We start from the raw sequence: 23815 nt of genomic DNA, 5'->3' as shown, positions 1-23815 counted from the left end.
TTTTGGAGGTTGTGGTCTGGATGAAAAGAGTAACGTGGCTGGAGTGAGAAATCCTTCTCTAGTACAGCCAGAGGTACAATGATTTGCTGTCTGTTTAGAAAGATGATGTCGGGTTGACACTTATCTTTTCTTCCTTCTGATCATAATCTGCCTGCAGCAGGGTTTTTATTGCAGCAATGCAGAAACCAAGAAGCTCTTTTGTGTCAAAATCAAGTGTTAGTAATGTGATTTTTGAAAAACATAGTGTTTGGTCAGGTGTAATTGCAATATTTCCCCCAGATCCTGCAAAAAATCCTGGTTAAATAAGTGATGTCAGCACAACTACATAAGGGGAACACTATTGATGTTCATCATTCTGGGTTTAACTCTTGTATTTTAATGAAGAAGCCATAATTTCTAGGGAGTAATGAGTAGATGGTTTGCATCAGAAAGTATTTCATGCAGTCAGAGATGCTGGATATCCTTAGTTTTGTTTTACCATAACAATATTTCAGACATCACTGGAAAGTTCAGAGTATTTTTACACAAATAAGGTGCAACACTCTACTATTGTCTATTGGATCAGAACAGAGATTGGGTTCTAGATGTACAGGAAATGTCTTGGAATTTGTAATTTCTGTTTAACTCACTGGATTCTGGATTCATGTGGCAATAGGGGGATGCTCAGTTTGCCGTGAGTTTGTTTTTTGTTTTCTCGGCATGTCTCATCATTAAAAGTATGACCTCGGGGACAAAATTCAAAAGAAATTGAATTATTTTTTAACATTCTAATGATTTGGCAGGATGGTTGAATTTTTGTGTGTGATTGTTAAAGATTACAACATTAATCTTCTCTCTGTATTGCTTTGGGCAAATGGCTGTGGATGATTGCAAGATACTACTTATTTTTTCCATCCTCAGTATTTTTAACAGTTGGGGTTTTAAAATCATTTCAGGGCATGCTGAAATAGAAACATTGCTTCTGGATGGACAAAACTTATTCTTTGTGCCCACTGAAGTGCTGTTCTCATTTTGTGGAAACGATATCATTTTAGTCAATAGTCCTGACTTTGCCAGGAGGCAATGAAGTTCATCTTTGGGCTCTGTGCTGCTTAGTAGTACCCTGCTCAATACTCAGAGATTTTCTGCCCTGTTTAATATCCGTAACTTAAAAGATAGGCTGTTTTAACTGTCAGGTAAAGAACAAATCTTCATCAGTTGTGATTACCAGTTTGTTACATAAAGAGAGAAAACTAAAAGAGACTTCTCTACCTAACAGAATTGAAAAACCCTTTTTTTTTTTTCCTAGTTAGATGTAAATCTACTTGCCAAGTCCTTGTCATATCAGCAGTGGTGTAAATAATTTTAATGACAGTGTGCTAGAGGGTAGTTAAATAATCTCTGAGTACAGTTTGGTTGCTTCCTACTTAGGGAAGGATTTAATTGTTTGCATGGTTGTTTAAATTATTATAAAATCTAAAGTACATTAGGGGAAATCTGTGTTGGATATTTACATGTTGGGGAGGGATGAAAACTGCCTAGTCTTAGTCAAAGTCCCTGTGTGACCTGTTAGATGTCCAGAGCTCTTTGCTGGGCAGGGATGTGGATCTGAGTGTGGAGCTGTAAGCTTTGCTGTTTGAGCTTGTCCTCTTCTGCCTTAGTCCCTTGTAAGAGTGGAGTTTCACTAAGCTTTACCCAGGTTCAAAATGCCTCTTTTCAAAGCATTTCAAGCTAAGTAGGAACGTGTGCTCTGTAAAATCCTTCAGGAAGCAAAGCTGCTGAGGAAAACTGGGTGGAGTAGACAGCCTTGCTGGTCTGGTCCCGCTGTTGTGCTGTGTCCTGCGCTCTGGCAAGCAGAAGCAGTGTCCTCTCTGCAGCTTCCTTGTGGAGATCTCATGCCCTGGCAGGGTGAGGTACAGAGTAGCTGGTGTTGTATCTGGCAGTCTAAAAGTGAATATGCAGGTGGAAATGCAGTGCCACTTGCACCAATTTGTCATGCAGTAGGTGGGCAAAATTAATGCAAATTACAGACTGCTGAGGTGTAGCAGGAAATAGATCCCAGCCCTGGTGCAAGGACACTCATGTGCCACTGGCATTAGTGGGAGTTCACCTTGATTATTGCAGGAGGCAGATGTGGTTCCTGCATGGTGCTGAAGAGAGACCTATCCTGCTCAGTTTGTCCCAGAGCAGATCCTGAATTCAGGAAACCCTAGTAAAATACTTTTGCTTCTGGTACACACCACGCCTGATTTGACTCATATGGAATTGGAACCACTGATGTTTCCTTGATGATTTCCCTCAGTTTCCAGCCATTTAGGACAGGTAAACTAGAATGAGACAAGACCTCCTCTTGAGCCTTAAAATCTTGTAATCTTCATTCCCTGAGCAAGCCCCAGTGTAATTCTAGCAGTTTTTCTGGCCTCTCCTGTTCCTTTTAGAAGGTGTTTCAGGAGTCTTTCCCTTTATTGTTTTTTTCCCATGCAGTTTTATGATTGGGCATTTTGGATCAGCATAAGCTTTACAAATCAAGGCATTCTGCTTCCACCACATACTCCTTCCATGTTTGTGTTTTTTTATTAAATGCAGATTCTCCTTTTAAAAGAAGCCAAGCTAACACAAAGCTTAGAATGGCTTAACTTGACATGCTTCTGATTCAAGACAATCTGAAAGCTTCATGTAGTCTGTGGACAGATTTGGAGATAACAGGACAGATTTTATACAGAATTGCATCCAGAAATTATTCAATTTCTCCGCCACTGGAGAGTTGTCTGAGGTTTCCATATCAGCTGAATGACCTATCTAGAGAGTTTTCTCTAATTTCAGCAGCATTTTTCCAATGAAGAAATTTGTCCATCTCTGTTCAGTGAAAACACATTGCTAGATTACAGCATTTCACTGTTTATCTACCCAGCCCAGCAACTATTTATTATATATATTGTGGTTTAACCTCAAACAGCAGCGAAGTGCCATGCAGTCACCTACACCCCACACACATCATTCCTCATCCCAGTGGGATGGGGAGGATATTTAGGGAAAAAAAGGTAAAAGCCAATAGGTTGAGATAAGAGCAATCTAATAATGTTTATTATTATTATTATTATTATTATTATTATTATTATTATTATTATTATTATTATAGAAGCAGAAAAAAAACCCAAAAAAAACCAAAACAACAAAAACCAAGAGAGATAACTGATGTACAATACAATTGCTTACCCACTGACCAATGCCCAGCCCATGCTACAGCAGGGAATGGCCCCTTCCTGCCAACTTTCCCCCCATTTGTGTACTGACTATGATGCTCTGTGGTATGGAATATTCCTGTAGCCAGTTCAGGTCAGCTGTCCTGGCCATGCTCCATCTCAGCTCCTTTCACATCTACTCACTGCCTGAGTGTGGAAAACTGAGAAGTCCTCGACTGACAGTGAGTGCTACTGAGCCACAACTACATCATCACTGTATTACCCACGTTATTCTCACACTAAGCCAAAAACATGGCTCTGTACCAGCTACTAAGAAGAAAATTAGCTGTATCCCAGTCAAAACCAGGACATAAAGTATAAAGCACAGAAATATGTATTATTGTCCAGAACTATAAGCATTTAAACTATAGAAGAAGGTGGATGCTTTGGGTCAGTCTGAATTGATATAAGCTGTCACAGATGCACACCAGCAGAAGAGCTGTATCAGATTTGCAGAACTCCTCAGGAGTGATGGTAAGTATAGCTTTCATGTACCAGAAAAGAGATTTATTTCAGTAAACAAATTGTAGCACATAACTGTCCGACTGTTTATGTATTTGTTATATTGCATTACATTGTAATGTAATGTCACAACTACTGCTATAGTGATTTTCATCTTTTTTTGTTTTCTCAAAGCGCCTTAAGAGATAGGTACTATACGTGTCCTAAAACAGTGGTGAAATGTTGTCAATCTAAGCATGCCTTTCTTATTCGAAGGACTAGAAGCAGAAGCTGTGTAATAGCCCACAAGAGATCATCTCTAGGTGACTGTTTTGGGTTTGGCTTTTCATCAGCCTGTCCTGTCAGCACCTTTCTTGAGCAGCCACTGGCAGTGGGTGGGTGCCAAAGCAGAGCCTGTGCTCTCTTTCCTGATGCATGCTGACTTAGCTGGGCACTGCCTCTGACACAAAGCTCACTGCACGTAATGGAGGTTCTCCACTGGTGTCCGAGCGTGCTTCCAGCCCCGGTGAGGAAAACCTTGGAGGCTTTTCCTCTGAGGCAGACAGCTTGACTCCTAGATGGCAGTTTTGATTCTGCTTCTTTGCAAGAAGTGAATCTAAATTTCAGTAGGTAAAAGATACTAATTTCTTCTATAAACTAAAAGGCAAATGCATTTATGATTTATTTAATGCAATGTTTATAATTTATTTATTAAACATCCTTAAAAACCCAAGTTAGGATATTAGGCAATATTTTTAATTTTCCTTTGAGACTAACATTTTTCTTTTGTTACTCTTCTGTTACTAAAAGTCAGACATAATTAACTGTGTCCTTCTTATGCTTTTTATAATGCATAACGGGAGAGATCCCTCTGGCTCTGCTTCATTGGTGTGAGCTTCTTATTGAGGAAAATGTTCCTGAAAGGCTTCTTTGTGTATGATGTGAAGGAACCCAAGTATGGAATGCAGGGCTCCAAATCACATACCACATTCAGGAAAGGTCTCAGTGGGTATTTCTGGGAAAATGTCAGCTGAATTTCAGTTGAGAAAGCAGAGACAATGTAGGGAATTACTAGGAAACAAGGAGAGGACAAGAAGTAAAATCGTTATGTCAGTGTAAACAATTCTATGGCAGTTTTTGTTGTTTCTCTTTGCCAGCAAATATTTCACTCCTCTTCCTCACTGGAAAAATCTTAATCTGAGACATGGTAGTCTTCTGTCAACAGATGAAATCCAGTCCTTGTTTGCTGCACAGGCATGGTGTCCTGGGAGAAAGCAGAGTTCCTGGGGAAGAGGGATGGGCCACTGAAACTGCAAGCAGAAGGGACCTTGTCAGAAAGCCCTTGGAGGTCAGTGGGGAGCTTTCATCTTCAGGTATTTGCTTCAGGCACAAAATTTCCACTTCTCCTCTGGAGGACTTCAGTGACTTTCCCCTCTGGAGTGTTTTTAATCTTAGTGTGCCTTTCAGTCCCTGTTCCCTCACTTTGAGCACATAGCTCCCATGGAGTAAGCGAAGACTGCTTGACTCTTAGTCTGAGAAAAATAAATTCACAGGGTTGAGCTTTTATCAGCTCCCTCCAGAGTGCTCAAGCCCTGATAGGTCATTACATGGATGTCAGTTGTTTCAGTTCTGGCATAGTTATTTCTCTTGTGTGTACTGAATCCCTGTAAGTGCTGTTCAAGTTTACACAGTGGGACATGTCAGATAAAATCATTAATCTTTGGGGAATGAACTTTAGAAGGTACAGCAAAGCAGTAATAAAGTTCAAAGTTAATCAGAATAAAAAATTATCAGTTCAATAATCTTTGTGGGTTTGTCTCACAAATATCTTGGAAAACCTGGATTAGAAATCCCCTTAGTCTGCAGCATGTCTATTCAAGATGTTTATCTAGATGGTACAGCCTAACTAAGGATATTTTGCTCAGAAATACCTTTTGTTTTTAAAACAAGTTTTCATTTTTAAAAGAAACTAGGAGTGGAAGATAAAATTTAACAGCTGTTTCTTGTTTATATATGAAAGGAAGCAGGAAAGTTTAAGATAAATCAAGAAAAAAGACATCCAAGTCCCAAACAACACCTCTTCCCCCTGCTAAGTAACTTTATAAGATGAATTTATCCAACAGTTTCTTGTTTGAGGAAATTCAGTTTAGGGGCTGCTGCTGAAAGCCCTCTGCACCTCTTTGAAATGATGTTCTCAAACAGGTTTCATGAATAAGGTGAAAGTCATGTGTGTGAGTAGAATTACATGTGTGAGTAACTGTTGTGGACTGGGGCTTCTGTTTGTTAATGAAAACATAGAACTTGAAATAGAAGAATGAATAAGAGTTACAAAAAGTTTTACACTATATACAAGAGAATGCTGAAAAGGTTTCAGATTTATAGTACTCTATTTAACTGTGTCCCAGCCATGTTACTTCTGGTCTGAATGTGCTGTTTCACTGATATGATAGGCAGTAATTTCTTCAGGCTCACCCTACTGATGTGCAGAGGTGACATTCAGCCTTTCAAATGGACTTCTCCAACCCAGTATTTTGGTTTGAGGCTATGCCAGGATCATTAGACCTGAAAGACTTTTCAAGTGTTTTCCTTCTGTGCAGCCTAATCAAGACAACTACTTTTTAAATGAGAGTATATATACAATATTACAAGAGTGGGTTAAGTTAAATGCATTTTTGTGTTTGTTTTGTTGGCTTTTCTTGTAACTCAGTTTCATTTCAAACATAGCAGACACATTTGCAAAGCATTTAGGCCATGCAAAAAGACTATTACCTGGAGTGAGGGGAAAAAAATCCCAACAAACCATAAAACAACAAATGCATGTTGAACTCACCGGTGACTTTATGATTTCACCTAAAAGCTACAACTTAGAAATATTCTTGTTAGTGAAGTAAAGTCCTGACTATTTATACTTCCGTATTTTTCATTTCTCCAGTCAAAGTTTTAAGGCAATTTTCATACAGTAGTCTCAGAAATAATTTTGGAGGCACTCATCTCGGAACTCTTAACAGGACTATTCAATTTCAGTCTTCGCTTTTTGGGGGTCTTTTTGGTTGGTTGGTTGGTTGGTTGATTTTTGTTTGTCTAGCATTTTTGAGGTTTTTTTTTTGCTATGGAGTCACAAATGAGTTTTGACGCAAACTTGATGAGAGGTTAATGGCTGCTATACAGGATAGCAGGAGGGAAGGAAACACTGAATAGCACATGCAGAACAAGTCAGAACAGATCCAAGTGACAAATTATTACTCCCATTTTCATTCAATCACATATCATGATATTTGGCCTGAGTCAGTTGTTTTCCAAGCCAAAGTAATAGGATTGTAATTGTAAAGCATATCACTGGAATTAGAATGAAATATCAGGATCTGCTTTGCTATTTATGAGCCATGCATTGTTGCTTGCTGTACCTTTCCTGCACCAGCTGCACGGGTAACTTGCAATTATTTCAACTTATTTCAATGTATTTTAACTTCTGGCTCATGAGGTGTGTGCTCTGAGAGTGAGCTGTGTGTACTTTATATGTGGGAACTTGCTGAGGCGCCTCACACCCTGGGGAGAGGATCCCTGCAGCTGCTTTTCTGAGGTGGGCTGTACCTTCACCTGCAGGTGTGCATGTCTGCATGAGTGAGGTATCTGAAACAGAATGAAGGACTCTTTACCAAAAACAGTGGCTTCTTGTTCTGTGTTTTGTAATAGCTGATAATACAAAAATGGTTTTAACGTTCTTAAGGAGTCTTTGAATTTATAGACAAAGACAGAAGTTGTTGTAACTAACTCTTTTTTCAGGGAGTTTTTTTTTTTTTTTAATAATACTGACTGTCCATTGTTTTTCTATGTGTTAATTTTGATTAGTGCCCACATAATTAAGAGCACAGCAGAGAGAAGCATCTGGTGAGGTTCCTACTCACGTCTCTGCCCTTCCCTGTCATTCTATGACTTCAGCAAATACTGCTTGAAGCAGTACTTGCCTTTGTGTTTAGATTCAGTCTGAATAAGACAGGACACACAGGCTGGCCCTCTGAAATACCTTTCTCTTTTTTGTTCAGCTCTGTTTTGAAGTCTGAAATGGTCTGAGCAACTGCAATAATGTATAGATATATACTATAAAAAGCATGGGGTGATTTTTACCAATTTTACTGCACAAAGCAGCTTTGGGAGCAAAGGTGCCAGTGTGTCTGATAACTGATTTGCTTAACCAATTGAAAGCTGTATACATTCCTATGTGAAGCTTCACCTAGCTGAAAAATTATTTTGGTCTTGTAAATTTCTAGTTGGGAGTCACTTGAGAATCTTAGTAAGACTTCTACTTGATTTGACCCTAATAATACCTAAAACTGTCAAACCTGTCTGTGTTCTTTGACTTCTAGCACACCCCAACAGATATTTCAAAATAGCCTTGTGTCATGGTTTAATTTTTAAGGGTGTTGGGTGAGAAATCAATTAGTATTGCTGGGAAGAATCAAATAATGTTGAGGGAGAAAACTTTAGATTAATTTTTTAGGGCAGAGATGGGGGCCTTAAATAGAAAAGGATCTCTTAATAAATCTCACTTTGTTCTTATTTTTCGCCAGAATTCATCAGTCAGCCATCAAAATAAGACAACTTGAGCCCTGGAAAATCGCAGTAATTGTTATTGGAACAGCAGTGGCAGCAGCTATCACCATTGGTCTCCTAGTTTATTTTCTGGCATATGGTAAGTTTTGCATTATGTGTCACTATTCCTATGCTTAGTGAATTTCCTCTGTGTCTGTTGTGCCAGATGACTCTATGAGTTTTCACCAGTCTGTCTAAAGATTATTTGAGGAAAAAACACTGGTTTCCCTAGAGCTCTCTTTCCTTCCTCATTTAGCATCTTTGCAGATCTCCTAGGAACACTCCTGTGGTGCAGGGTGATTTAGGGCTGTGGTTTCTGTTGGTTTTCATTTACTTACACTCTTTTCACGTTTTTCTCATGATCTACTTCCAGGATGAAGTCAACACACAAGTGTCTGGTCTCCCTTACATGAGTGGCAAACAGAGCTTTCTGCATGTCTCTGTGGGGTGTTTCTCTGTTCCCTTTCCCTGATCACTAGCAGCTTCCTGCCAGGGCTTGGTGTTGAGTGCACAGGCCAGGAAGAAAGGTAACTAAGCAGCAAGGTGCAGCTTGTGATTCTGTGTGAGCCCCAAGTGCTGTTGGCTGGCCAGAAATGTCACTGCTGGGAGAACTTGGGTTAGATCACCTAACTGAATCAAGTGATTGCTCCTAGCTTTTGGAAGCAATATTTGAATGGGTTGGATACAGGTGAAGGCTTGTCTACTCCCTAGATGTCAGGATATCAGTCAGTGCCAGGTGTTTCTCTAAAGTTCATTCATCTTGGTACTTTGAGTATTGCCTGTTCCTCTTCTTTCCCTTACAGATCAGAAGCTGTTCTATTACAGTGCCAATGTAAAAATCACCAACATCCGGTACAATAATGAATTTTCCAGACAATCCTCAGGAAGGTTTAGAGACCTGAGCGAGAGGGTTGAGAGACTGGTAAGTTTGGATCATTGTGCCTTTCCATTAAGGACTGTGTGATAATACAAGAGTCATTACTGTGGACAGCACACTCAGCCCACAGGGTCTGCTGTACCCTCAGTCCCCCGGTGGGCAGACCTGGGAAATGGATAGCAGGAGAGGCATGATCATACCTGGCAGACCAGGCTCTTGCCACTGAGCATCTTCTAGCCTGTTCTTCTCTCTATCTCTGCAGTGGGGAAGCAGATATTTAAAGTAATATCATCTTCCTCCTATATCACTGATCATAGGATCACAGAGTGCTCTCAGCTGAAAGGGTCTCACAAGGACCATCAGCTCCAGCTCTAAAGTGAAATGCCCATACAGTGATTGAACCCACAACCTTGGAGTTTTTAGCAAGAGGCTCTAATCAGCTGATCTAATAGCATCATTTGTGTGTGTTCTCTTTCCATGCCCTGAGCCTGGCTTTGTGATTTATGTCCCACTGTCTCTAAGGAAAGCATTCTTTTACACCCTCTCCTTTACAGGGTGGGGAACTCTACTCTCTGTTGGGCTGTTTACTGTGTGTTGAGAAAACAACACACAAGCCCTTTTCCTGCATCTTTGGTATGTTTTGTTGGGAAACCCTCCTACAAATAGTAGAGGTTGCTGAGTGGCTCTCAGTCATACAGTAGCTATGGAAATAAATAGACACATTGCAATTTCCTTTCTTGTTTTCTCTTTGAGACACTACCCCAGAGATGCTAATTACAGAGTTCAACTCTATACCACAATAAGCATGTGATTGTGCTTGTATCTTTTTGTGTTTCATTCATCAGAATCTGATGCATATCTCTTACCTCCTGTTTGGCAACCATGCACAGGTACCCAGTTAATAGGACAACACTTTGCCCCCCACTATCATTTAATTTAGGGCAATGCCACTAGTCTACAACAAGATGTGAGCTGTGCTGGCCATTGCTCTGGAGAAGTAGGGTGCTGTGTAGGGACTTGGCAGTGCTGGCATCTCTTCACAGCTCCACTGCTGAGGGCTTCAGTGATCTTAGTCATCCTCTGCTCTATATGCATCTGTTATCTTTCTGCCCTCTTTGTCTTCTGGAACCCATACCAGATTTCCCAGGATGTACCTCTGGTGCATACCTCTGGTATGTGTAGAGTTTTACAGGAGCTGTGTTTGCTTAGGTGCTACTACTTTACAGCTATTGCCTAATAATTGCAGGCTTTTCACCTTGTGATGTAGGACCTTGGAGAGGGAATGTTCTCCCTGACCAAGAAGGCACTGTGTATTACTGAGGGGAAATGAAGGCAAGGACTGAGAAGGGGTATGAGGAATAACACTTCATTGAGTACAGTTGTATCCCTTCCTCCTACTTCATTTCTTCTTCATTTTTCTTAAAAAAATGTGCCTCCTTTGGCAAAGAAACACTGATTTTAGCTAAGGAGTTCTTTCAGACAGGGTCCAATGCAATCAGCTTTCCTCTGAGCATGGCTATCAATTTAGATGCTTGAATGGAAGCCAATGCTTTAGAAACCCCATCTCCTGTCTGGGTGTTGAGCATTCTGACAGTAGTGACAGTAAATACCAGTGCAGGTTGAGCAGTGAGAACCATTATATCAGGGCATGTTAATTGTACCTGATAACACCATAACAAACATACACAGAACTGTGCTGTCCTTCTTTCATTCCTGTAACTTTTCTTAAGAGCTGTCTTTAATTCAGCCATTAAATTCTATGTTCCTCTCTGAAATTTTATGAATTCTTTGCTTATATAAATGGTCCCTGCCATAAGTTTGACTTTTTGTGGTTTTAGCTCCAGGTGTTCTATTTAACAGGGATGTATGAGATTGAGAATTGTGTTACCTTATTGAAAGCAACTCCATACAGTAATTAAACAATGTGTTCATTGTAAGTCTGATTTTATAATAGCAAAACTCATCTTGTGGTGATAAAAATCAAAGCAATCTTTCCAGACACACATATCCTCTTGATATCTTGACAGACAGCTTTCTCAAAACATTTCCATTTTTATTCTCAGCATCTTCACAGCAACTCTGTGATAGAGGAGGAGAGACTTGAGTTCTTTATCACATTTTCTAATTTGACTGGATTTACCAAATCCCTTTGCAGTCTTTCCCTGGCTGGTTTTGGATGTCCAAGCCTTCCCATTGTCACAGTAGTAACGATACCTTAAGCTCATGTTGTGAAAGAGTGAGTCAATGCAGATAAATGCAATGTCTTTCTCAATACTTGGTGCAAAGTGAACAGAAGTGAATCATCTCTGATAATCAGAAGCATTCAAATTACCTGAGTTAGTGCAACTCCCTGCCAAGTGTTCCCTTCTTTGACTCCTTCCTGATGAGGCCCTCCTTCATTTGTCTCCAGTAAGACCTGGAAAATAGCTCATTTCAGAGCTGGTGTTTCACCAATAAAAATGTTTTTGGTTCCATATGGAAGTCATATTGTGACTTCCTTGGGATCTGAAGCAAATGCCCAATGTTTGCTTTAGTTTCCAGATTTGAATTGTAACACCCATTGTGTGAACAACATTCCTGACTCTTATCTCATTGAAGGTGGGAGGGAATGCAGCCAGATCATGCCAGAGAGCTGATGAAGCTGGTGCACCAGTCAACATCTCAGGGCTGACTGGAAAGTCTGGAAAACGTCTTCTGGGGTGGAGCTGGGGGGACTGAGGAACAGATGATGAAAGGTCCTTGCTCCTTGACTGGCTTCCTGTGAGTGTCTGTGTGTGTTTCCTTTGTGCTCTCTTGAAAAATCAGACTTCACTGAATGCCACTAGGGAAAGAGAGATTCCAGCTCACCAGAGCCTCCTCGCTTTTCTAGTTGGACCAGTCCCTCATCCCTTGCCAAGCTAAAATGCTCTATGCTAAAATGCTCTGTGTCTCTTCTTACACTAGATAACAAGGGCACAGTCACAGCCTTATGGCTCCTTCTCCAAGGAGCCTCTATTTTCTAGTGGGTTCACTTATTGTGTGGCACATCTGCACAACTTTTACGCACTGTTTTTCTCCAACTCCTTCACCAGACTTGGATTTCTTTTTCTTCTCCCACAAAATGTATTAATTCTTTTGGATTTCCCAAGAATGCCTTGGAGACACTAACTACCCTCTTACTAACAGTATCCTAGGAGAGATTTCCAAGGCCCTGCTTTAAGCTTTGCTTCTTCAGCCTCTCTGGCCTGCCAAAGAGCAGAGGGAACTGTGACAATCAGATAGACCTGGGTGACTGGGATGATCCCAGTTGCCTGCTCTGGGCAGCTGCAGTAACTGCCCTGTGTGCAGGAAGGAGGGTGGAGGGGTGCTGTGTCTTGTGTAGAAAGTCATCTTTGACCCCAAGGAAAGGGGATGTGCAGTCAGGAGATCTTGAAATGAGTACATCAATCTCAGTGGAAGTTATCTCTGCTGAAGTTTTTAGCTGTGAGAGAGAGGTGGATATCAAGTAGTAGGTGATCCCTTCAGTACATGGCTGGTTGCTCAACAGAAACAAACATCAGCCTTTATCAGAGGTTTTTAAATGTACCTGATGGTTTTTGTTTTTTTGTTTTTTTTTCCCATTACAATAGAGTTCAGATACTTCCTTCTAGAAGTAGGTGGACTGTCCCCTCTTTGAGGAGAGCCTATGCAACCCTTCTCCTTTCTCAGGCACCTGGATATCTCCCTGTCTCCTTCTCTGGCCAGAGCTGTTCCCAGCCCTGCTGTGTGGCTGCTTCTCCCTGTCCGAGTCCATTTGTCCCTGTGGAATTTTGTGCTGGACACTATATCCTTCCCAGCTTCTGGGGCTTTGTCCTGTCATTCCCTACCCACTCCTGCTCCCATGTGCTGGTAAGTATGGCTGTGAGCTGGGTGGATGGATGTTCCTCAGGTATGAGTGTAGCACGGCTCCCTCCTTAGCTGGTTGGGTGGCTGGGGAGAATTGAGGTGTTTATTTTCCCTCCTGGAGTGCCTTGAGCCATGGAATGGACTGACATGGGTTTCCCCTTTTGTCTCATAATCCAGGAGGCACCTGGACTACCCCCTTGTCCTTCCACCATTGGAAACCAGCATAGAACTGACTGGCTGGCTCTAGGCAGAGGAGTTGGGGATTATATTAAAACAATACCTGGACACTTCCCCTAGGAAACTACTGCCTATCCAAATATTTCTATTGAATTAATGGAATTTCATGAAGTAATTTTCACCTCAGAACTCAGCATTGTGTGCCAGGACATCTGCTTTGGAAACAAATGTCTTGCTTCAGCTACTTCAAGTGACAAGAGAACATTCATGTCCTTAACAAACAATTGTTGGGGGAAAGTTTTTAATTAATACAGCTCTTGAAGTTTGTCCTATCTGATAGAGCTGAATTAGTGTGGGTTTGATTTAATGTCTCTACTGGGTATTGCAGAAGCACTTGAGATTCCACAGGAAAACGCTGCACAACAGTTCTGATAATGGTGCCTGTTCTCGGCAGGTTGAAGGGCTCACTGCTGATTCCCTCTACTGGAACTGGTGAGGAAGGAGGCAGTTTTCTCCCTTGGCAGATGATGATTTTAGAGGTTATTAAGATACATCTCTCACTATGAATTGAGTGGAGAAGAAACAGAGGAGCAAGCAGGTGTCATGCTCATCCTTCCCCCAATCTCTGACACCTGATAACCCTGTTTGGTGGAAGGGTTAGCCTTCAACAGGATGTTTGTAACTGAAAGGCTCTCTGCTTTATACCCAGGGATAAGCTTGCATCATCCCAATATTGGGAAGTATCTTGTATCCTATAAATTGTGAATAGATTACTGTCACATATACAGGGCCAAAGGGTCAGTCGAAGTTCTGATTAGGGTTTCCATCTGAGCTGAACTCCAAGGAAGCCTCTCTGAAAACAGCAAGAATACCAGTGAGTTAGCAGATGAGGCTGCTGTTTTACAGCACTTGGCCTTTTAGGGTCACACATGACTCAAGTCTTCCTGGGGAGCAGAAGTGTGTGTATTTGGGAGAGAGAGGGTGGGGCAACACAAATCCCTTCAGAGCACATAGTTGCAAAGCCAGGTGAAACTGCATGAGGTGTGTTTGTCACACCTTCCATGTGGGTGCTTAGATAAAGCTCAAAAGTCTGTGGCTTGCTCCATCAGTGCCTTATGATCCTTAGGTCGGGAGGTTAATTCAGTAGGAGCAGATCCCCAAGGCAGCAGGTTATTGAAACACTCCTAAAGAATATTTGTTCTGGGAGACCAGACTGTAAGGATCATTTTAGAGATGATAAGTAAACATGTCCTGAGAAAAGGGAGTATGCTGAACTTCAAGGCAGTCCAACATGATTCTCATTTTTACAACAAATGGAAAAGTGCAGGTATCTACAAGTACAATGTAGCTTCATTTGCTGTGTGTGCAAAACCCCCCACTTATTTTCCCCTCTTAGCCCCTAAAACAAAATAAAATTTAATATAAATTACCCAAATCAGAAATTATATCTGCAGCACTCAGATCTTTCCAAGGACTTTTCAGAGTTTTTCAGCACCCTGACCAAACCGAGTAAGAATGTTTTGGCTGTAATAAATTTCAAAAGAGATTTGGTAGTGTAGATCCCAAAATCTAAAACCTAAGTCTCTATTTAAACTAAAGCATTCCTAGGCTTTATATGTGCTCCCTCAAGTAATTACATAGGACCAATATGAGGTAAAAAGAGTAGAACTTTAATAAAATATTTTCTTGTTAATCGCTAAAGGCAATTTGATTTACAAAGGCATCTATAAAACAAAATCCAGAATAACTAAGCTTTTTAAATTTAGCTTTTCAGAGACTTCTAAAAAAATAGCCTCTTTTTTTTTTCTCCTAAAAAACAATATTGTAAAATCAGAAAAAAATCTTTATCTATGTAAAAAGAGTTATTTAAGGAGCATTTTGAGAAGAAAAGTACCAGATAAATTTAGGGGATTTGACAACTTCCACTTTATAAGCTTAGTTTTAAGGGAATGATTCTCACAAATAGGAAGCATCGTCGTTGGACTAACGTGGTACAATTGGGGTGCCCTCTACGGGTAGCTGGGGCTAGAAACAAAGCAGAAAGGATTTTCCACCGTAATTCAGCCAAGGGGGAAACAGCAAAGGATCAGTGGCCAAGATGACAGCCTGGAAACATGTTTATCTCTGGAATTAGGGGTTGACAGCATACTTGACTGTCAGTATGTGTATATACAGGTGTGGCCTTAAAGAGATAGGTGAAATGCTGTACTCGGAGAGAGGAAATAACTCACAGAAAACACCTGCATCTCATCTGTGATGCTGTTTTTATAAGTTCCTATTGAAATTAAAAGAAGAAAAAGACCAGGTATATACTGCATAGATTTAAAAACTGGCCTGCTTTCTTGCTTTTTAATTTTGTTTCCAGTTTTTTGTGTTTCACATGGTCACATGGAAACAGGAACAACTAGCACAGGACACTAAATAACGAAGAAAATCTAAAACACTTCTAAATGCTGGTGTGAATACATGGGCCTATGGCTTAGTGCTTTTCATCACCTCTAAGAGCTCAAACTTTCAGTGAACTCTACCTAAATTTAATTAATTTTCAAGATTAAATAGTTAGTTATCAAAAATATGCCTAATATCCAACTTTTTTCCCCATGTAAATTCAGTGATTCTTCAAGTTCTTTCATTCTTTGACTTATTAACACAATACCATTTTCTCAAGTAAAAAGCATGCGAGTTGATTTTTCTTTTTCATTTTTTTCTTGGTTTATCAAAGCAGAAGTTGTAATATGTATGTACAAATCCAGAAAAATCATAAGACACTTCACCCCCAATAAAAAAAGTAACTTTAGTATTGATCCACTGTGCATCATGAAAAGCTCTAAATTGTGCACAAGGAGAATGGATGTGAGCCTGAGGTGGAAAAAGGAATTCAAAACGAAGCAATGCACAGCTATTGATAGTGTGTGTGATTAAGGGTAGAACCTTATCTTAATTATAGACTCACAATCCAGAATTACTGCATTGTTTGCAAGTAATTATATCAATGAAGTGATTCAAGATGCAAACCAGTGATCAAAATCTGGCTGGCCAAGAGAGTGGCTGCTTAGATCCTGGTGTTGCTCCAAAGAGGGAATCTAGATTCAATACTGTTGTGTGGTTGGTGGCATTTGGGCACTTGTAAGCTGAATAGATAACCAACGATCTTCCTTAGATTTCACAAAACTGTTATTTTCATAAGAGGTATTTGCTCTTGTATTTCAGTTCTTTACCTCTAAGTATTCTTTTAAAAAGCCCCAGAATACACATAGTAATTTTCCTGGGGAAAGCATGTTATTTTAGGAGAAGAAAAGCCCCAACCACAAATCCCTTCTCTGGAATTGGCACAGATGCTTTTCTCACCAAACCTGATTTTCTCTCCAAAAGCTGGAAACCCCCCCCCCTCCCCCCCCCCCCCAAGTGGACAAAATTTTAATAGCAGTGTGAAAGTTTTAGGCAGCTAATTATGGATAATTGAAAGCAGGGAGTAGGAATGAGAATACCTAGGTGACCTTAATTCCAGCTGTCACTAATACACATAACTATAATGAAACACTCATGTCATTACATGCCTTTGAAATTAGTTGCACCAAGCATAAGCATGGTACTTTAAATCCTGACGTTATCCCACGTATTAGTCTTCTTAATTTCTTTTATCCGAAAGACCAATCTTATTAGGAACTACCGTACAAGGACAATTATTCCTCTTTTGCAGATGTGGCCTCCGGGAACCATCCAGCTGAGCTCCTTATTTCAGTGCAGTCAGGCAGTGCTTACTCACCCCTCAGCTCTAGCAGCCCTGTTAGCTTCAACTCTGTGAGGAGTTTGTGATGCCATTTGCTGCTGTTTGGGATCACACAGCTCTTGCTGCTGTGAGACCTGCTGTCCTTGTGTGCGTGGCTTCTGATGGGAAGAGTTCTGATCCTCTAGTTTGCTGGAGGCAAGGGGATCATTGTACTTGCTCTCCTTCAGGTCTGTTTTCTTCTCCTCGGGCAAGGACTGTGGCTGTAGCACTGTGGTAATAATTGGAATGTCAGTTTCCAAGGACAGTGTGATGTCCACATCATGGTTTGGAACAGTGCCACATTCTTTTTTTTTGCTGGCCCTGTCAGTCTTTCTCTTTGTGTCCTCTCTCAACCCCTGAGCTGAAATCAGGGCAGTAAAAATGTCAGGTTCTAAAAGGAGCTGCTAATGGATTTGTATTACTGTCAGCTCTAGGGGGCTCAGCATGTTGAGCTGTAAACTAGGAAGAGTCACTGAATCAAGTGGTATGTCACAATTACTATTTATGGTCAAAAAGCTCTAAAAATCACTAATAATAGGCTTTACATCCTAAGTGGCTATGGAGGTAAGAAGGAGAATATAGTATGAGGATAGCTGTGGAAGGACTAAACTGGCAGCAGGCAAAAAAGCAATAATATTGAGCAACAAGAGGCTTTGTGCTCCCAAGCTACTGAATGCTTTGGAACAGCCCACGCAAATAACTCGGTGGATTCAGCAAATATTCATGAGGAGAGTTCTGTCAAACTGGATTTAAGATAAATTTTTAATAAACCTTGTGACCCAGTGTGTGGTGGCAGAGCAGTGTGTGGTGGGAGAAAGAAAGGGCTTGACACAGCTAGCTTTGCTGGGTCACTTCCAGACCCAGCCACACATCTGGGCAAGGCCAGCTCATGTCAGCTCCATACTACCCTGGAATAATGGGATCCCTGTCATGACCTATTTCCAGAGCTTGGGTGTTTTTTTTGGATCCCAGGGAGGAAGGACATATTGTGTGACTCTGAAATCAGAAAGATTTCAGTAGGTTGCTCATGGGCTTTAGAAGGTTGGGCATGGTACAACACAAGAAAAAGAGTACGATGATGAGATCTGGAGTTTTTAGAGACAGAATAGGAAAAGAAGTCTTGTTCATCAAAGTATAAAGTAACTTCTGGCTACAAGGAACAAGGAAGAATTTCCTTTTTGTCTGGGTTTGTACAGGTGAGAATGTTTTGCCCTCTTACTTCATCTTTGTTGCTAGCCACTATTACTTACTGTATTGGATGGATCAGCACTCAGGAGTGAAGTCAGTTTGTCTACGAAAATTGTTCTGCATAGAGAGAAGTGTAGTAAAAAGTATAGAGAATATGAAATTAAACTGAGGAAATTAGAAATGAAATTTTCTAAATAAACACTGTCAGGAAAATACTTCTCACTTGAAAGGAGCAGGACTTGGCACTTGGTTCAGAATGTTCATAGACCTTGCCTGCAGCGACAGCTGTCACAGTTGAACTGTTGCTAGACGAGGGCCAGGAAAAACAGTGAGATGCACTTAAACAGTGGTGAATTTAAGGGATATGGTCATGACAGTGTCACTGTTGAGGGGTTGTAATCAAAGCAAAACATTTTAAATTAGTTTAAAAGCTTCTCCCAAGCAGGACCAGGTCACACCTAATCAGTGGACAAAGTCCTAATTGCTTTTGCTGCAACAGTTGTGACTCAAGCTGAAAAGAAAGCTATTAGCAGGCTGGAGAGAAATGTTTTCTGTTTGGTATGTGAAAGGCTTCACCAAAAAAAGAACTGTAAAAATATAAGGCAAAATATTAATCTCTGAAAGTTTTTATTTGATGGCATCTTCCTACATACTCTTCTCTTATACAAACTCTGTATGAATATAAAGATTACTTTTAATAATTCAGGTTACTAAAAATGTAGTTGAAGGATAGAAGATATTTGGGTCATATTTGCCAAATGAATACATCAGCAGGTGAGTGTTAGGCCACAGTGCAGAGGTTTGGCTAGCGCTTCTTTCATGATAAGACACAGTAGATTGCAAAAGTAAAAAAAAATATTAGCTCATATTTGAAGGTGTTAAAGGCCCTGCAAGGTTCACTGAAAACAAAGCCACCCTTCAGTTATTTTTTTGTCTGTGGGTGATGTAGTGCTAAGGAAACTCTTAAGGGTGGGAAAGTTAGTGACAGTGTGTAATGGAAACAGTGTCTACTTTCTCATTCAAATATGAAAGTGTGAAACAGAATGGAAGTAACACAGATTTGGTATAATTTTAAATCATATGCTTCCTGTTCTCCTCATGAAAATAACTAACATGCCTTCTGCATTGAATGTTCTGAAAACAGTGTCTGTTGCTGATATTTTAGTTGTGTTTGCATTCCATAGATTCTTTTTGTTAAAAGCACTAAGAAAAGTTTTGTGAGACACCACTGGAAGTCTTTGTCTATGCTGCAGCACATGGTGTTCCTAATCAGACTGTATGGAACAGCTTGGAAATGGTCCATGCTGAGGAGAAAAGGAGAAAGCTGAACATGTTGGGAGTACAAAAAACCACAATCACACAAGCTGCTTAGGCTGTAACAAAGATACACGAGAGAATGGGTAATAGAAGTAAGGAGTCCTGTATCTGCTGCAGAAGGGGAGGTGGAAAGCATAGCAAAAACACTTAACATCTCAGACAGTAAAGGATCGTGAAAACCCAACTGTCAGGAGGAGGTAAAGGATTTAGGAATGTCAAATCGACTCAAGCCTCTCTTGCAAGGGATTGTGAATTCCTGCCCTCTTCATTCCCAAATTGAAAGTCACTCTGCTTTCACTGTACTTGTTAGCAATGCAGCAGCTTGAGGTGAATCTCAGCCCAGCTCAAGACTCTCTTTTGATTGCAAAGCACTCCTCAAAGTAGTCCCTGTCCCAAAGATCTCAAAAGTTCTCAAAGGCAGTGGAGCTGAAGATAGCACATGCCACTGCATGCCACGAAGCTGGCAGTGCTGCTCAGCCACATGCTTCTGCTTGCACAATCACTGTGACAGAAATGATAAGCAAATGTTATCATTAAAAAAAACAAAAACAAACAAACAAACAAAAACCCCAAAAAAACCCCAAAGCAAAAAACTCCCTTTTTTGTCTAAAGGCAACTGCTTCCAATAATGAGGGGAGGTTTTGGTGGAACACGATGCAGTTATATGAAATAAAACTCTTTTTAACTGAATGCATCATAAAATGCAGTGGCAGCAGCTGGCAATCTGCAAAGTGAGAGGATTAAATGTATTCTGCATATCTACAGCAGCTCATTGCAGTTGAGTTGTCTTTTTCCATAGAATTTCGTTTGTTCCAAATGCCAAACTAATTGCAGGTAACTGCCAGTAACAAGGTTAAACATCAGCTAAATGCATGACCATTAAAAATGTTTCTTTTATTCCTTACTAATGCATACTTAAAATCACCTTAAATTAACCATTGTGCAGTTTTCATTTTAAAGTTATTCTGCTTCAATATCCCTGTGCAAGGCCATGAAGCTTCATCTGTGACAGCCAAGGCTGGAAAAGAGGGGGTTTGTGTTCCTTGGGAGGAATCACCCCCAGATTTCATGCTTACATGCTTGTTTCTGTATCTGGCATATTTCAACATATTAATAGTTTGAGAACCACTATTTTTTCCTTTCCTTTGGAAAAGAGAACATCTTGAGATTTGGCTAAAGTAGACTGCCTTTAAGGGCTAAAAACTAAAAAAAGGAAAAAAAAGACAGCTTATATGATGTTGTAAAGCATTTCTGTGCAGTTTTTTCCGGTAATGCATTTGATGTTTACAGGATATGTTCAATTTACTGTGTCTTGTTGGTAGGAGGAGTTGCTGCATAACTCACCAGTGACTCTGCTATTTCTCAATCCTTCAGTGATCCTGAGCCATTCCTGGCAGAATTTCATGCCATGTTATATCACACTGAGCTGTCTCACACTGATCATGCAACCTTGAGATGACAGCTTGACAGGACGTAGTTGAGCAGGAACGGGTAAAGATGTTATTTGGAGATTGATTCCTTAGGAGTCCTAGATTTCCAGTTTCTGATGAGAATTGCTTGACGATTGTCCAAGAATGTGGAAAACCACAAGGGTTATAGGGGAACATGATAATCAAATTATAATTTGAAACTTGGTTTTGCTATAGATTTCTATAAGACCAAGAGTAAATGCTGTGCCAGAAAGGGCCCCTACCAGAGAGGCTGAGTGCACTGCAGAGCACAGCTTGCTGGATCCATTCTGTGGGCAGTCTTTAGGAAGCTGTGCTTTAGAAGAATGCAGCAGTGTGTTCCAAGGATTTTTATGTTTTCCTTATGCCTGAGAGCGGACAAGACAGCACTGCAGTGGCACACTGATGTAACCATAGGACATTCAGAAAAATGAGCTTGCTTTTTTATGATGTACCTTAGGTTGAGGGGGAAATGGTTAGAAAAGGTCTGTGACAAATATTATCTAGAGGCTGGGCTGCATTAGGTTTCTTGGCTTTGTAAGCCATGAGTTTGTAACTGAATGCTGTTTTCTGAATGTTCCTTCCAGCAATATGTCTGCTTCCCTCCTTTTTTGTTGTTATCTTATATTTTTCTTTTTTCAACAGATCGACAAGACATTTTACAATTCCATTTTAAGGAAAAAATACATCCGTTCACGCTTAATCAGAGTGAGGTATGTGAGATTATAATAAATGCACGCAGCTGAGATAAAATTAAATGTACACCAAGCCCAGCTAGATCTGATTCAGTAAAGTGTATTTTGTGTAAAACAGAGCATAGTACCTAACTGAGGTTCTGAACCTTGCTCTCCTTTGGATCTTAATGCAAAAGAGATCTTTCAAGTCACTCCAAATTCCAACAAGTTTTGTTCAGATCCTGAGCAAGCTTTAGTTATTAAAGCAGAGATAACTAAAGCTATCTAAAACCAAAAGGGATTTTCAAACCTATTTCTTACACTGTAATGCAGATGTTATTTCTAGCATTGCTATTGCACTGGGCTTTTCGAGGAAAGCCAGGCTGTGCGGGCTCAGAAATTCTCACTTATCACTGTGGCTGTAAGAACGGGCATAGGTGCCCAGGGAAGAGCAGCAACACAACAGACCTGTGATAACTGCTTCTTGGTATGCTCCCTGCCTCCAGGTATTTACCACTTGGGAGTTCTTGAAGTGGTTGTGGTTTGTTTAGCAGCCCTTGGTGGTGTTATTTCCCAAGGCTTGTCTATTGTCCCCTGGACTCCTGAAATCCATGTACCTCGGTCCTTTAGAAAGGAGATACTTGTGAAGAACCACCTTCTTTGGATCATTCAGTGACCCCTAGCTCTTGTGCTGAAAGAGATTATGGAAAGTTGATCACTACCCCTCCTCTCCATGCAATTACTGATACTGAACACTCCCATCCCTTTTCTCTCTTGTATTCAATAAGGTCCACTCTTTTTTTCTTTTCTTTTTTTTTTCAGTTGAGAATCCCAGTCTATTCAGCATTCTTTGGATTTCAAACTGTTTTTTATTACCCTGTTCCATACATCCCTCAGGTCTGCTCTTCCTGCTTTTTTGAGATGAAGGGGTCAGACCCATAGTTGAGATTATCACTGAGCAATGTGGAGCTTTTTTTCCTCTCTTACTCTCTGTTCAACTGCCAATAACACATAATGTTTAATTTGATTTTTTTAACCACTGTTAAGTGCTGAAAGTGAACTTTTCATATAACTGTCTGTTGGACTACTAAGATCTTGTTCCTGAGTAACAGTGCCAAACATTTTGAAAATAAAATTTGAATGTCTTCATAATCATAGACTAAAGCTGCAAGATCTAAAGATCTAATCCTTGTGAATGTGCTCCTCTTTGTTCTTACATGGTTTGTGACATCTTGCCTCTTCCTCTACCTTAGCTTAATCCCTAGTTACACACAAGTTGTTATTGGAATGTAGCTTTAAGGATATATTTTGATACTGACTAGAGTGTTGCAAGCATGGGCAGGGTGATTTAGGGATCTTGGAGGCCAATATGTAAGGATAAGTCGTATTTTTCATTACTTCTTTTTCCCAAGGACAGACTGAGGTACTTGTGACACTTGCTGTGTTGGATGCAAGATTTGCATCCGCCAAAGCTTGTTTGCTTTTTCAGATATACACTCTTTATGCCTATTCAAGGGCTCAGACAGAAAGTTCTTTTGAGCAGGGTCATGCTTGTGAATTTGCTTGGGAAGGACTGTACATATCTTTTGGCTCAGTATAAGCAATGCATTAATAATAATGCCCACTGCTCACTGAGGAAGACAATACTAATCTTGGCTAGGTGTCCTTGGCTCTGGATCTCTGCTATATAATAAGTGAATCAAGGTGGGCAGTACTTACCTGAGGGTTTCGAGAGGTGTGGTTTGCTTGCAAGAGTTGATATGGTAATTCCAGTGTGGCATAGCACAGGAAGAGGAGTGGGGGGAGAGGTGAGGGAACACCTCAGAAATTCAGAGCAACACCCACAGCTGGATCAGATAATATCTGGAAAATAAATGAAGTGGCAATCACGCTGGAGTTGGAACAAATGGAAAAAACAATCTGATGAAAAGTTCACAAATGACTTCTCAGTCTCAGTTATGAGATCCTTGAGGCAAGGAGTGTATCCTTCTGCTCACCTACGAACCACTTGGCATGCCTTGGTGTGCTTAAAGCATATGGCCTTTTCTTTCCCTTCACTGGTGATATCAGGAATGTCTGTTTCAGTTTGGTACATGTTCATTTCAAAGATTAAAGCCTGATTTCTGTATAAGCTGTCTTCTATTTTTCCTTTATGTAATTACCAATTTCTATTATAGTGAGATATGATAAGGATATCTTCTCTTTTCCTTTCCTTTCTAAAGAAAGAGCCACGTGCTTTTAGTTCTCCC

At 40.4% G+C, this 23815-nt stretch overlaps 1 protein-coding gene across 1 annotated transcript in view; it reads left to right on the top strand.

Moving 5' to 3' along the window:
• LOC110471736 (transmembrane protease serine 11E) overlaps positions 1–23815 on the top strand; it is a 39664-nt gene that overhangs the window by 422 nt on the left and 15427 nt on the right. The window contains exons 2-4 of the mRNA XM_021532660.2: positions 8231–8352; positions 9056–9174; positions 21538–21605. Of these exons, the coding sequence (XP_021388335.2) occupies positions 8231–8352; positions 9056–9174; positions 21538–21605 (309 nt within the window). The remainder of the gene's footprint in view (positions 1–8230; positions 8353–9055; positions 9175–21537; positions 21606–23815) is intronic.

Source organism: Lonchura striata, chromosome 4, assembly GCF_046129695.1.
Source record: "Lonchura striata isolate bLonStr1 chromosome 4, bLonStr1.mat, whole genome shotgun sequence".
In the NCBI taxonomy this organism is placed as follows: Eukaryota; Metazoa; Chordata; class Aves; order Passeriformes; family Estrildidae; genus Lonchura; species Lonchura striata.
This window is presented reverse-complemented; position numbering and strand designations above follow the sequence as displayed.